The sequence below is a fragment of the Cheilinus undulatus genome, linkage group 5, assembly GCF_018320785.1.
Source record: "Cheilinus undulatus linkage group 5, ASM1832078v1, whole genome shotgun sequence".
NCBI lineage: Eukaryota > Metazoa > Chordata > Actinopteri > Labriformes > Labridae > Cheilinus > Cheilinus undulatus.
This window is the reverse complement of record NC_054869.1, coordinates 11,361,999-11,377,453: the sequence shown is the minus strand read 5'-3', so window position 1 is coordinate 11,377,453 and position 15,455 is coordinate 11,361,999. Positions and strand designations below refer to the sequence as shown.

General features: G+C 40.1%; 1 protein-coding gene across 4 annotated transcripts in view; it reads left to right on the top strand.

The window, feature by feature from the left end:
• Nucleotides 1–13,484, top strand: part of ncor2 (nuclear receptor corepressor 2) — a 165,219-nt gene extending 151,735 nt beyond the window's left edge. For all 4 annotated transcript variants that reach the window (XM_041788206.1, XM_041788207.1, XM_041788208.1 and 1 more), the window contains 8 exons: nucleotides 2,000–2,127; nucleotides 2,295–2,470; nucleotides 5,080–5,211; nucleotides 5,591–5,733; nucleotides 5,848–5,901; nucleotides 7,815–8,015; nucleotides 10,428–10,607; nucleotides 10,691–13,484. In XM_041788206.1, coding sequence (XP_041644140.1) covers nucleotides 2,000–2,127; nucleotides 2,295–2,470; nucleotides 5,080–5,211; nucleotides 5,591–5,733; nucleotides 5,848–5,901; nucleotides 7,815–8,015; nucleotides 10,428–10,607; nucleotides 10,691–10,887 — 1,211 coding nt within the window. In that variant the 3' untranslated portion in view covers nucleotides 10,888–13,484. The remainder of the gene's footprint in view (nucleotides 1–1,999; nucleotides 2,128–2,294; nucleotides 2,471–5,079; nucleotides 5,212–5,590; nucleotides 5,734–5,847; nucleotides 5,902–7,814; nucleotides 8,016–10,427; nucleotides 10,608–10,690) is intronic.
• Nucleotides 13,485–15,455: the final 1,971 nt, after the last annotated feature.

Below are 15,455 nucleotides of genomic sequence, written 5' to 3'. Positions count from 1 at the left end.
TCAGCCATCCAGGGGGAGAGGGGTACTGCAGCTTCTGCCCCCCAAAATCTCTGCATGTTCTGCATATTTATGGCTCACTGTAATTTATGCTGATTGTTTTATTTTATTTTTTGTTTCCACACATGCCAAACACTCAGCACATCTCTCTCAATCAAGCCTCAGGGAGTTTGTCCATCTTTTGGAATGTGATTTTGTTTTGTTGTTCTCTGCTTGTAGAGCGACATGTCTCATTTGTATAAATTACAAGCCTGTAGGGAGAGTGAGAGCTGCATGCTGAGTCCAGATGAGTGTTGTGGTTAAAGTCAACAGGAAGCATGCTTCTCAAAACAGTCAGGAGGCAGAGCTATTAATAGGACATCATCACCTTGCTGTTGGCATGCAATCACTAACCAACAAAGAGAGAAATGAAAGCTGTCATTAGCTGTTTTTGAATTGAACCCAGAATCTCTTGTGTTTTTGCTAGCTAACAACAATTACCACAGCATCCTGTCCCTCCGGGGGACTTGTCCTCTCCTGGGAGTCCATACAGTCAGTCCTGACCAGCCCCACTCAGCTTGCATCATCCTCTCTCGGGATGAATACTGTAGTGCAGAGCTGCACAGGAAAACATAGTGAGACATTATGCACAGGGGAAAACACCTTCAAACAGGCTCAGAGGCTCCTCATTGTTAAAATAAAGAAATATATTGATTCCTTGTGTGAGTGAAGTCTAAAGATAAGAGACCACAAGAAAAGTGTGAAAAGTATGTTTCTCTCTGGTTCAGCTATTTACAGGTCTGTGTTTGAGTATATATTTGAAATACAGCACTGTTTTTTTTTTACTTCTAAATGAAATGCTCGCTGTCATCTACCCATAGGTATTTTATTTGCAGAAAAAATGACAACTGGTTGAAATAAAGATGCGGTATTAGTCCATAAATAATGCACCAAATAGAAGTTTATATTCCAGTCAACATGCTGCCAGTCGGAAATGGCCATTACATTTGCCTCTGCTCCACCTCTTTTCTTTTACTAGACTTTACTAGCCTTTACCAAAAGTTTGCTTGAGATGACATTTTCACTTTGGCAGCCACGACTGGTTGCCTTAGAAGATAACTTTTGTCACAAAACACCACTGCGTGTTCAACACTTTCGTCAATCTATGGTTGTGCCCATCTTGCTGCAAAAACTTAAAGCACTTTTGCTTTAATCTGTGACTGTATTTAAAACAGGCATTTGAAAAGAATGGCTTCCGAGACTTAATTTAAGAAAAATGTAGCACAATCTCTTAATTTTTAAGAGAAAACTTTAGTATACTCTTGTTTGAATATAGATATGAACTGTTTTTTTTTCTGCAATATCGAAGGTCTGTATCCAGATGTTAGTTTCCACAAATATGAGAGCAGAAAAAAGAACATAATATTTGGAAGTTGAGTGAAATGCTGCATACAAAAGTACAGCAATTGTTCATGTTATTCAAACACAGACCTTGAAATAGTCAAACCAGAGAAAAACATATTTCTGCAGTGGTCTTTTAGAGAGTACAGAGCTGTTCATCGTATTCACTCATTCAATTTGTAATGTTGTTTATTTTGGTCGTACTTTTCAGTTTAAAAACATAAAACCAGAACAGAATTTGAGTACACGAGTTCAAAAGTGAGGGTCTGTGACTTCTCCATTTATGAGTCACTGATGCAAAGCCTTTTTAATTTTAGCATCATTTCCGCAAAGTGTTATGCTTGCTAGGTCCATATGAATCACTTTCTAAACAAACAATCCCACTGCATTTGTAGGAAATCATGTCCTTGTAGCTTTCATGTGCAGAAGCGACATGAAAAGTTAAAATTTCACATCCACTGTGAGTCCTGATGGATGGGCTGACATTTCTGAATTCTGCATGTTTTTATGTGAACATTTTAGAAATTTTGACCAGGCTTTAAAACAATCTAACTTTGGATGTTGTTTGTCTGTGTGTGTCTGTGTGCTCGGGTGACTGTGTCTCTATGGATTTGACTCTCAGCTCAACAGAAGTTGGAGCAGCAGATGTACCGTCCTCCGTCTGAGGAGAGACTGTCTCCAGGCCAGCAGCCTCCGTCCCCCTGTGTGAAAGGCAGCCAGAGGGTGGTCACCCTGGCACAGCACATCAGCGTACGTTCTCTCAGCTACAGCATTCATACATGAAATAAGCTCAACAGTATAAAAAGAAACATTTCTTTCTTAATATTAATGTTGTACTGTGACTCTTCCAAGTATTATGGTGTTAAATTTACACTAAACAGCACTGTCCTGTCCCTGATGATGGCATGTCTTAACAGGAGGTGATAACTAAAGATTATACCAGGCAGAGTCAGCAGCAGCAGAGTTACCACAGTTCTCCTGTCCTGGACCTGACCCGTCCACCCAGTGCCTCCCAAGCCCCGCCCACCTCACAGGAGTCTGCTGCAGGGTCCCGGTATATGGATGGCCTTGGTGGAGAACGTAACAGAGACCGGTAGGAATTAATGTCAGACATGATTGTGATTGTGTCACTACAGAAATGCCTGTGAAATAAGCCGCTGTAAAAATTCTGTGAATAACCACACCTATGATTTTGTTAGTGATGAAGCCATTGTGAAAATCTAGGCTAGTACTGCTATAGATGTTGAAAATAACATGGCTGATACCAACACCTTTTTTTTTTTTTTTTTTTCTGCTAAGTCTTTGTAATTCTACCGTTCTGTTGAACAAACACACTTTAGGATTTGGTGAGATAGAATTCTTGATGGTGGTCTCTCCTATTGAAAAGGCGCTGCAATGTTTAGGAGGGAAGCTGAGGCTGGTTGTTTGAAGTTGTTTTTAGACAAAGATTCTTTTTAGTTTCTTCACAGGGCATTCTGTGCAAGCACCCTGGAGCTCATTACGTCATTAAAAACTCATATCTATTCCATATTGGCACAAGACTGATGCACAGTGATGCACTCCCCTGCTGACTTTAATACTACCACTGACCCCGGCACAGAAGGGGGATTACTTGACATGAATGTCACGTCTCCATGACATTCATTTTGAAATCAAATTTCACAGGGGTGTAAATATCACGCCTTGAAACAACAGTGAATAAGCCTTAAGGGTCCATAGTTAATAAGATCTTCAGCTACTGTAGATTAAAATTTCTCTGGTCTCACCTCCTTCAAAACAAACCAAGATGGTGAAACAAAATCTCCCAGAATATATATAATAGATAGATAGATAGATAGATAGATAGATAGATAGATAGATAGATAGATAGATAGATAGATAGATAGGATTTTGACTCTGTATTCTAGGAGAGACTAACTTTTTAAAAGTTTACTATGGCTTACTAGCTCACTAGAAAAGACAGTGATTTGATTTTAAAGGTTAGAAAGTTGTCAGCAGGAAATGTTTTTTTTGTATCCAGCAGGGATGTGTATGAGTGCTCAATGTGGCAATCATTTATCAAGTTACATCCAATTGCCAAATACAGTGGCTGTTCCGCTATCCACCAGCGAAACTCACTGCAGAGCATATCACTCCCTCTCTAGTCAATCAGAGAGGTTCCACTGCTAGAAACTCCAGTCCAGCTCCAGCACATCCCTGAAGAGTTGCTCTGATTTGTTGGAGTTAGCTGCAGGTCTCTTTTTTGGTGTCAAACTGCATCAATCCACACAGAGCAGATTGATCCAAACAGCTGGCAAACTTCAAAATACAACACAATGCACGGACTCCTGATTGTAAATTGTCACTGTATCAACATCAGGTGTCATCCTGCGGCACAAGCAGAAGGTTACTGGGAGGTCAGAGGGTCACAGAGATATAAAGGCCCCACTGACAAGTCAACTTTTGAAGTGGAAAACCACAGAATTTTACATGAGCCTGCATGTCCTTTGTAGCAAACATGAACCTTTAAACTTCATAATGTACTCAACCATGGTGGAAGCAATAAAACAATGGAATCATGTCAAAATTAACAGCAAATCAAACCCCAAAAAGGCAGAATAATCTGCTGTTGTCATACTATTCCTGCATGAACCCTGCCCTCTTCTCTCAACCTCATCAGGGCTGTGCTGTGGACGGCCTTTTCAGCTCTAGACACATTTTCAGCTTGCGAGGTTGCTCGCCTCTAGTCGAGCAAAACCGCAGCGCAGGTGTAATGTTTCATTTCCTATGTGCTGCACTTAAATTGCACTTTGAACCTGTGTTTGTCTATCTGAATGTACTTGGTAACAAATAATAACTTAAGAGAATACTAGAGGTAAAACATTTCCAGCCATGGCTCTGGCTTTTTTTTTTTTCTTTTTTTTTTTTGGAAAGTAACTTTTAAGGAATGCATTACGCAAGAGACAATGAAAAACAGCCCTGATTGCATCAGTTAGCACACTTTAACTTGTGACCGGAGTTATGCTCACTTTAAAGCCTTGTGGCAGGAAATGGCTTCTTTGAGCTGATGGCATATGTCGAGTAGGAGTAAAAAATGCTATCACTGCTAACAGCAGCTATGAGAGTTAAACAGCTGTATGGGGAAAGAGCAGCAGAAGTGAGTGCTGATTTACAGTATCCCTCAAAAGTGGCTTTTACAACAGACTCATGCACAGATCTCTCTATGGAGTTATGTTTTACTGTTTTTTTGTCTCAAAGTTTCAAGCTTTGGTCTTTGGAAGAGGTGACTGTGACAACTGAATATAGTTTGGACTGTCTCGTTTATGCCATGGAGCTCTGTGTTGATGTTTTCTTTGTATTCATATCATTTAGGCACAGCAAATAACCCTCAGTTAGATTTACATTTTAAGTACACCAAAGAAAACATAGTGGGAAACCAGCAGGCCCATGTAGAAGGATGAAATAAAACAAGCAAGTACTCATCAATAAGGTCAGGGGAGTAGTTGAGTACTGTAAAATCCTATTACTGCCATCGAGGACAGCCATTGTGTTTGGTCGTACATGAGACTGATGCATGCTTTTGGTGTGGCACAGAACTGGAAAACAAGGATCAAGTAGTCAAAACTGAGCTTAATCTGAGCTGCCAAATCTGATTTGACTGACAAACTTCTCATTTGTGTGCAGCCTTAGATTGATTCTGTGGACATGTCTCTCTCTCTGCAGGTCACCTCCACAGCCTAAGTCGTCCCCAGTCAGTGTCTCCAATGACGGCATCGAGCCGGTGTCTCCTGCTGGAGCGAACTCTGAATCTGAAGCCCAGGGAGGAGCCTACCCCAATGAGCAGGGGGAGCAAGGGTAACTAACAGCTCACATTGCTGCAGACGTGTACAAAAACGGCCTGCTGCGAATAGTTTTTATTGCTTGTATTAACTGAAGTTGGGTGTAGTAAATCATCAGGTATCAGATTGCTAAACCTTAGCCACTTTTTCCCAGACTTGATGTGCTGTATAACCTCCTCCAGGGTGAGAGTCAGTTTCTGTCCTATATTTTGTTGCTCTGTGTGACCTAGAGGGCTCAGTTTACCTGCCAAATTCATGCTCCAAATCTCACCTAAGTCATGAGCTCTTTCAGAACGTTTTGCATATAATCATCCACGGTGCATTTCTTAAATTTTGGGACTATCCCAGGCCTTTGTAAGAGTGTGAATGTTAATCTAGCTCTCCCCCTCCGTCAGAATGGGCTCCCGCTCTCCTCCCAACGCCTCGCAGCCTCCGGCCTTCTTCAGCAAGTTGACTGAAAACACGTCAGCGATTGTGGCATCGAAGAAACAAGAGATGATCAAGAAGATGACTGTGGTGGGAAATGAGGGGGATTTCAGTAAGTCTGACCGCAGCTAAGACATGAGTAAACATTCAAACATTTTCAGAGGAAAAAGTTAGGCAGTAGGATTGATAAAGAGAGCAGGCTCTGAAACTCTGCTCCCATTCACAGATCCAGGTCAGCCTGGAACAGAGATCTTCAATATGCCAGCGTCTACAACTGCAGGTAATTTTCTTTAACCTAACTTCTGATTTAAATTCATAATAGAGTAGAGGCTCTGTGGCACAGCTCATGTTTGCTGTAAATGATTTAGTAAAGCTGTGTAAAGCATGTTGTTGTAGTGTGTGAATGAAGCAGTTGGCTGTAAAGGTTACTTCATTCTGCAAACAAATATAACAAAATGTTCCTTCTACTACTGAAAGTCAACTTCTACAAGAGCTTCAGGAGTGTTAGTTTTTATAGACACTGTAAATGATGATTCATATCAGAAGTATCAAACGGCAGCGTTTATGATGGACCTTGAATAGACGGTGAGAACATTACATACCAGACCAATTCAATTTATTATCTTGGTACTTGTCGCAGTGAGAGATTTGTCACTTAAACTACGCTGCTAGAACGGGGAAGGCCAGGATTTCTTCCTCTGACTTACCTTGAAAAGTGCTGTTATAGATACTCTGCTTGTGGTGTTAAATTTAGTGGTCTATGAAGACAGTAAGAGGCTAAGAAACATTTATTTTAGACAAAACTTTGAGGTCATCATTTAACTCATAATTGTAAAGCTTTGGTTATTGTTACTGACTGATGTTACTTAATGGTTTACATGTTAAATAAGTTATTGAATAAGGATCATGCTAACATGTTTATCATTGTCAAAAATAAATAGTCAAATTGAAATAAAAAGTTGAAAATTTGCATATATAATGTGAAGATGGGCATGTTCATTAAAGAGCTGGGTGATGTGGCCTTAAATTAATATTGCAATATGTTTAGGCTATATCACAATATTTTTACATTTCTTTTTAAGTTGCTGTCTTTAATTCAGCCTTTTGATGCAAAAATAACACCAGATTGATGATTAAAGTGGACCCTTTTATAGGTTCTTTGCAGATGATGGAGGACACCCCTTAGGGGGCAAGAAGTGATTTCTCTTTAGAGAAAGGCCATCAAAAGGTCATGTTTTGAGCTGTTAACGACTTTGACAAGCATTAAAGTGTCAAAATGTAAATAATCTTAATAGTTAAGGTACTTTTGTGTCCTGAAAGTAGTGAAATATCCAGGAATAAAATAGAAAAAGTAAATGTCACAGAGAAATGGCAGCAGGCAGGAATTAAAAAAAACCTTGTCTAGAGCCTGGACAAGCCGCTCTTGTATGGTCCGTTTCCACAAAGCAGCTCCAGCTTCCTCCAGCTACCTCCAGCTTCTCTCACTGTAATGGGAAATCCATCTCTTTTAAGAGATCCAGATCATTGGGCTCAGCTCTGTGGAGCTGGTTGTTGTCTGACTCCCAAATGGCTCTTCAACTGGTCCCAGTTTGGCTTTTTAATGTGGATTAAATAACAACAAAGGATGAAGGATAGAAAACTGGCATCTAAACAGGAGCAAGCCACCGCTGCTAACATAAAGGAGCTCATCTTTACTTTGTCTTTTACCCCACTGATAACATAACACCGTTTAAATTATAAGCATGTCTGTAAAAAATGAGGCATTCTTTATATGTTAAAGGGCTCAGTTAGCCTCTTAGCTCAGTACAGAATTTCTTAAGACTCTTGTCTCTGTTTATCTAGCTAGATGACACTATGAGGACTGTAACTCACTGCATAAAAAAAATTTAATGCAGAGATAAAGCTGCAGTGAGGTTATCTTCAGATACACACAGCACAAAACTTCTCTCTACAAACATAGAAGCTTTTGTGTCAACATCAACAAGTAAACTTTGTACCAAGTTTGCTGCTATGCAAGGCCACAGCAGGAATACTTGGATGTTAAATGTTCAGTTTAGCAGGTAACTTGTTAGAAAGAAAAGTGTTTTATGCTTTAAAAGAATTGTCTCTCTCTGCCTTCTGTCTCCTTTCTCCCTCAATCTTGCCCTGCACTGCTCTCTCCCTCTAAATGTTGGAACACTCTTCCTTCCACAGGACCTGTCAGTGTCCGCTGCCACCCAACACCAGAGACCCCCGGTAACTCGATCGGCCTGGAGGCCATCATAAGGAAAGCCTTAATGGGCAAATACGATGATCAGTCTGAGGAACGTCCTCCATCCAATGCTGCTAACATGATGAGCTCCAGTTTGTCTTCTAACATGTCTGACGGACGTGGGGAAGACTCTTTCTCACAAGGTGAGACATCTTTTCTCCCCCTTTTTTTTCTTCAGTTACAGTCTTACATGTCCTGTCCTATTAGTGAATCTTTTAGCAGCCCAGTCTGACATTTGGGGGAGATCTTACAATTTTCTCTGCAAGGCACTCTGGATTTGCACAGGTTTGTACAAAACATTGACATCTTCCCCCAGATCATCAGTCAGACAGTCAGGGATCTGTTGGCTAGAGCCTGAACAGAACTGAGCCTTTAATAAAGTCTGTAAACATCAGCTCTGCTTACTGAGCATTTCTTATAAAGCATTTTTAATGCACAAAAATCCACTCTTGCCAGTGGGTCTTTATTTTATGATTTGGCTCATATTCTTGTTAATTACTGTGTTCAATGAGTTTCTTCTCCTTTTAAGCATTGTCATTTATTCCTAATTTAAGTCCTCTGTAAAGCCTCTTCTAACACTGTTGTCAAACTTATTTATTGCAAAGATACTAAAGGATTTTATCTGTTGGAGCATTGTTTTTGTTGATTTTTGCATAACATAATAAACAACACTGCTGCACTCTTAGCCTAAATTATTGGCAGTTCTGTTCACTCAGCTATGCTGAATTACCCCTAAATTAAAAATAACACCATTAATACTTTTATTTGTATAGCACTGGTAAACACCGGTAACAACAGGCTTTACCAGGGGTGTAAAGGTACATGTATTTGTACCGTAGTGATTTGGTACGGGCCTTTTGGTACAAATTTTCTGAATGAATACATGTGGAGCAAAGCTCATACACAGACAAGAAAACAGAACCGCAACCCACATCGTCATAGCAGCCACACAACCACATAGTCTTGCAACAGCCTGAATATTCCCAGGTAAAAGCCCTCTGTTTGGGAACTCTTTCTTTCGAGTAAATACAACAGTGGACAAAGATTAGAACAAGAAAGAAGTGGCATGGACATTATTCAGCATGTTTGTTGCTGATGGCATCTGATCAATTAAAGCATTTGAAACTGCACTACACAAAAATGAATGTCACTGCAACTAGGAGAAAAAACAGAGCAAATACAGCTCAGTTTGGAAGTGTAAAAACCTCTTTCTGTCAATTTCTGAGGGGACAAAAGTGGTAAAAAAATATTTTTAAAGCAGCTGATGTACAACCATGTAAGTCGTTAAGAACAAAGCCTGTTGATTTCGTTTTATTTTATTTATTCAAAAACTAAATAAAAAAAAGCTAAGAATGCCTGAGAGCCTGAACTATTGATGCTGTAATTAAGACAATGTGTATAGGGAACGTTTTCAAGCCCCCCCCCCCCCAAAAAAAAACAAAAAACAAAAAACAAAAAACAAAACATAGCTTAAATGATAAGAATTAAAACAGTCACCAAGTTGAATATATATATATATATATATATAGATAATGGGGATGGGCGATATATTTTTTGTGTTTTAGGATAAACAACAAAACAAGCTTCAGTCCTTTTAGTTCAACAAACTTTCAATTCAAGGAATGAGAATGTACAAAGAAAATGGTTTAATAGGTCTGTTGGTCCTGCCTAAAACTTCACAAATGTATGTATACATGCAGTTGATATTTACAGCCAGTATATGTGTTGTCAATATGAGCAGAAATTCTTGTGTTTGCTGATACAGATGGTAAACTTTCTGAGCAAATATCTTCCATTACGGACATCATGCCAATTGTATCCTGCATCCTTTTTTGAAAATGTCTTGCAGTAAAGTGAAGCAATGAATCTTTATGAAGCCTTTTCTCACGATGGACTCTAGAAAGTAATGAATGCAGTCAGAGTTACATCACCAGGCCTATGCATAGGCTACTAACAGACAAAGAGGTAACACTGAGGTGGACCTTACGACAAATGGCTGCAACATGTTGGCTTTTAGTCGTTTCAGCAGTGCCCCAATTTTGCATAACTGCTACCTTCTTACAGCAAGAACATACAAGTTTTAAAAAATAAACCACCTGTACAGTTTGTGCCGATAAAGACCTGAGCCATCATAACCAAAATACTTTGTTTTTTTAACCGTCTTAGATATGCGGTCCTCTTGGTCTTATTTTATGTTGCCTGGGCTTTTTTGATGTATTGCTTGGTTCTTCAGTGTTTGGATTATTTATCTTGGTAGATTTGCTTAAAGTTGTATTTCTTGTCATTGTAGGTATGGTGCCTCTGTGTCTTGGTACTTAGCCTTTGTTATTTTGTATGTCTCTGCATGTTAATTAAAGCCCTCTCTAAATCCTTGTTTTTAAAAGTGCTTTACAAATAAAGATATATATTTTACTATTATTCAGTGGACTCTTAAGGAACTACAGGTTTTTGCACTGCCATATTGACCTCCTTTTTGTAGCATTAGAGGTTGCTGCTTGTTTTTCCAAATTGTACTGAACAGCTTTAAGTTTAAGCCCCGCCTCCTCTGTTTGCAGGTGGGGGTAAGTCCTCAAAGGGCAGTGGGCGCTCCAACGGGAGGAAGGCCAAATCTCCAGGACCGGGTCTGTCTGGAGGGGAAAGACCATCCTCTGTGTCCTCAGTCCACTCTGAGGGAGACTGCAACAGACGAACTCCTCTCACCAACCGCGTGTGGGAGGATCGGCCTTCATCCACAGGTACGAAACCATTTCTTGAGACTCTTTAACTCCCCAGTGAAAAGGACATGATAACAAACACGACTGTCCCTCTCTCTCTGCAGGTTCAACCCCAACTCCTTTTCCATGTAACCCATTGATAATGCGTTTCCCCAGCGGCACAGTGTCGGCTCCCTCCCCCTCCTCCGGGCAGCCGATGGGCCAAGCCCCCGCGTTAGCACCAGGACAGGGCAGGACCTGGGAGGAGGAGCCTAAGCCTCTGCTCATGTCTCAGTACGAGACTTTGTCTGACAGCGAGTGACCCAGAAATCTACCGTAACACAGGACCAGCGCTAGCATTCGATCCACTCTGTGCTGCTGCAGCCACACAAACACACCTGCTGGCACCTGTACGCCTCTCTGCACCATTCCTCTCTACATTTCCTCCGTCAGTCGTTGAATAAGGATCATGCCAACAACATCGAGCTGGAACACTGCTGCTCTGTGTGTTTGTGTTAGCAATTATGCATTCACTCCAGGACTACTCTAAAGGACGAATCACTTCTTTTTTTTTTTAACTTTACTACTTTTCCTCACTGGCCTTATCAATAAAGACACATGGAGCTGCACCTTTGGGTGTAGTGCCCTGATGTGCTGGCACGTTGGTCTGATCATGAACGTAACCACGGCCGCTCGAGTCACAGATTTTGGGTGAGATCTGACCAACACAGCGGGACACTCATGTTTCCTCACAGTGGACTCCAGGTGCGGGCGGCCTGTGCGCCACTACCACCAAGAATACGAGCGAGGGGATGAGAGGAGAATCAACATCCTGTTTCCTTCTTTTGGTTCTTTCTTTTGAATTCAGTCCAGTCCTGTGTTTGGAACGTGAGCTGAGACCTGTCGTACATTTTGATGGTGAACTTTTGATGGTGTCATTTGTTGTCTATTATCTGCAATGATGTATCTTTTTTGGGGGTCGAGGCGGGGGCAAAGATTGTAATGCGGGAGGGTCATATCATTGGTTTACAGGGTACACATGCTGTTCATACTGATGTCATATATTAGGGGAGGGAGGGGTCCTGAGGAACAGCGAAGGCCTGTTGAATCAGGCGTCCACGTGGGGAGAGATGATTTGCCAGATGGATGGCACTGAAACAAGTGACACTTTCTCACTGTTTTTATATTAACCATGTCTGTGTTTGTTCAAATCGTTTGGATATTGAGCACTTAGTCGTCAGTCTGTTCACGATGGCATTTTTAAGACTGCATTTCCTGTGACAGGTGAAAAATGGACTCAAGAATGGAAATCTCACCATGGAGGTGTCCTTTAACACCTATCTGTCTATTTTTGGTCTTCATCACTCCCACACTCAAAGTGACAATCACATCTTAGTGACAACTTAGCCGCTTCGAGCAGGTGCACACCAACCTTAAAGCTGCTTACAGACAAACTCTGCAGCATCACTCGGGGTTTGCAACTAAATAGGTGACATAAAAAAAGCCATCTTTCTATAACCTTTGGTCCATGGCGGTGTCGGCTTCAGCTAAGCCGCTACAATCCCATCTGGGAGCTGTTGTGACGGTCAGACTTTAACCTTTTACTGCCTAAAAGAGGAGCCAAGACCCTGACTCCTCATCCAGGCAAATTTTTGTACAGTTATGAGATATTCCTAGTGTTAAGTGCCATTTATTTTACATATACAGAACTGAAGTTATCAAGTGACGCACAAATTTTTTTCTTTTAGCCCCCCATGACAGGGTGACGACTCTCCACGCAGGGAAATCTAAAACAAGCAAACAAACGTCCTCTTTTAAATGTGCATTTTTTTCTTTGTGTCCATCACAGCCTTAGCTTTTAATATCTTCACTCTTGAAATTTATCTTTAAAGCAAACTTTAACTTTATCAGAGTAACTCCAACCAGGGCCTGCAACTGTTTTCTCCTCACAGTAAGACATTTGATTTGTTTTTCCAATCACATCCCACGTTTTCTTCAGGTTAGATGAGGGTAAGGGGAACTCTCATTTGTTTTGTTATTTTACATGTTTTCACAGTTCACTGCAGTGTTTTTAACATCCTCCTCTTTATTGATGTTGCAAAATAGCTCACAACTTCTGTTCAAAAGTCTAAAACGATGCTGGTGAAGATGTCGAGGGTTCAAGAAAGATGAACCTCTCTCATCTGTCTGTTTGGTCACAACAAACATGACTGTTATAGGACTACCTCCTCTTCCTTCTTCATCATACCTGTCTATCATAAAGCATGCCACACCTGAAGAACATGGTTTTAGGTCTGTTTTTCCCCCGTAGAGATGGTTTGTTGTTTTATCCAGCTAAAGCTAAGTACAGACAGGTTTGTCTGTCAGTCTCTCGGCGTGTTTCTCATTTTTCCACTGATAAAATGTAAGAATGTGACAATAAATCAGACTAAGCCATATCTAGCTGCTCCCTAAACAATGACAGACTAATGCATTCTTCTTAAAAAAGTATACTTAAACACATTTCTACATGCATCCTTTTTTTGTGCGTACAGTTTGTTTTGATTTCAGTCATGTCCCAAATCAAAACACAGTTATTCAAATTTTCCAATGTGTTCCCTGGACTGTCCAAACATGGGTGGGGGTTTGGGTGGGAAGGGTGGGCTGGGATTGATATAAACAGTAAAACATTGTTCATCCATTTTGTGCATAATGATTTTTTTTTATTATAACCCACTGTATAATAGCAAGGATTGTATATAAAACTGAAGAGATGTAAATATTTATGTGGCTTGCTTCAAGGTTGGTATTCTGATTAAAAAAAGAAATATTCACATGGTTAAATTCTACATGCCCACCAGCAAGCTTTGTGGATAGCAGTGTAAAAATGAAAACAAAAAAAGACACTGCCTTAATGTTTAAATAAAAAGCTTATTGCCATTCATGGTCTCTGACTCGTCTTATTTATTGTTCCATTTGTGTTGGTTCATGCTTTGATTGAATTTTGTCCTGCAGGGAATGTTTGAAGCTCACAGAATGAAGGTATAATTCCACCAGGGGGCAGTGTAGGCATATGTGTGAATTTTTGACTCAGCTGATTCTGAGACTACATGACAGAGGATCATCTAAACCAGTGTTTCCCAACCATTTTTCCCTGTTCCCTGGCGCCCCCCCTACATGTACCTAAAAAAAGCAAACCCCCCCCAGGACCCAAGAGAGAAGAAAAGGCGACACACTGCCATAAAAAAAATCAACATAGATTTGAATTGTTTTGAATTGTTGCCCTAAAAGGCCTATGCATGTTACTCTTATCAAAGACAACCCCCCCACCACCACCACCTCGGACCCCAGATTGGGAACCAATGATCTAAACTGATCAAAATGAGGTGCTAAGGTGCAGATTTTTACCCCAGTTACCACAATGAAACGTGGGTCAGCAGCCCCTACTTTGAATACTTTAAAATTTAGTGGCACAACGTGGAAAAAGAAGCACTCTCACAACAATTAAGCCTCCTCAGGTTCACAGCAAAAAAAGACTGAATCAAAGAACTAAACTCTCGGCTTTCAGAAGTGTCCTTTTTGAATCTTTTCTTCTGGGCAGTGGCACTGTAGGCCTGTCAACTATAATGAATGCTTTTCAATCCAAAGTCCTCTTGGTGCTGTTGTAAGGAAGATTTGGGATTGAAACACATTCATCATAGTCTGTACAATGTCACTCCCAAGATTAAAAGACACTTAAAGGTTGTTAGTTAACACTGGCCACTCAGTTTTTAGTTAAAATTTAGTGGCTATATAAATGAATGGATAGTTGAGGTAGACTGCTATCCCAAGATACACTCTTAACTGTCTGGTCATTAAGAAAAAGTCCAGCACCAAGTGAAAAAATGTAACACAGTTGTTTTCAAATGGTCTGGCCTTGGGGCCCACCACAGGTTCCATAATGACAAATGTTGACCCAAATTTCTGATGTTTTTTCAGTCAGTCAAATTCATTTAATACATGATGGGGCTGTTTTGGCCTTAGATGGAAATGTGACAGAACAAAAACTAAGGAACTTAAGACATATAAATAATAGGGAATAAAAATCCCAAGAAAGTATGATAGGAGTAACAGAAAGTTTTTGGGGAAAAACACCCAAAACTCTTCAAAATTCCTAAAAACTTCCCTGACTTTTCAGTTGAAAATTCCTTAAATATAACTGGGCAAGATAGCTGTAAGTTTCTAGGAAAAGTTCTTAAAGTTCCTTGTGAAATGTCTTAAATTTAGGGGAAAAGTCCCAGAGGAGCGTGCCAAAAGTTCTAGGGGAAATGCACGAAGAAAGCTCCTTAACCTTTTTGTGAAAATTACCTCAAGTTACATTTAAAAACATGGAGAAAATCTCTCATGAGTTTGAAAGAATTCACAATGAAAATTCTTGAGTTATTCACAATAGAAAAGAAAAAAATAAATAAAGAAACTTGGAAGGAAACAATGCAATACAATAGTTTCCTCACAATATCATGATGCAGTTATCCTGCAGTAATTGATAAATTGCAAAGTATATGTTTAATAGTACATCACAATAACACAATACCTGACTGATTGTAATATACCCCTAAAATGGGAAAGTGCAGGGTTTTTTTTACACACACACACACACACACACACACACACATATATATATATATATATATATATATATATATATATATATATATATATATATATATATATATATATCCTACAAGCCCCCCCTGCCTCCTGACTCCGGACTTTTTGGTAGTTGTGAGCCTCCAACTTTAGTTTAGCGTGGGACTTACCAGCAAGTTACTTAGCTGACTGAACCAATGTGAAGTGTAACAGGAACTGAATTCAGAATGTGCTTATGTTACTGAAAAGCAGTAAAGTTTATTGCCTTAAACAATATACATC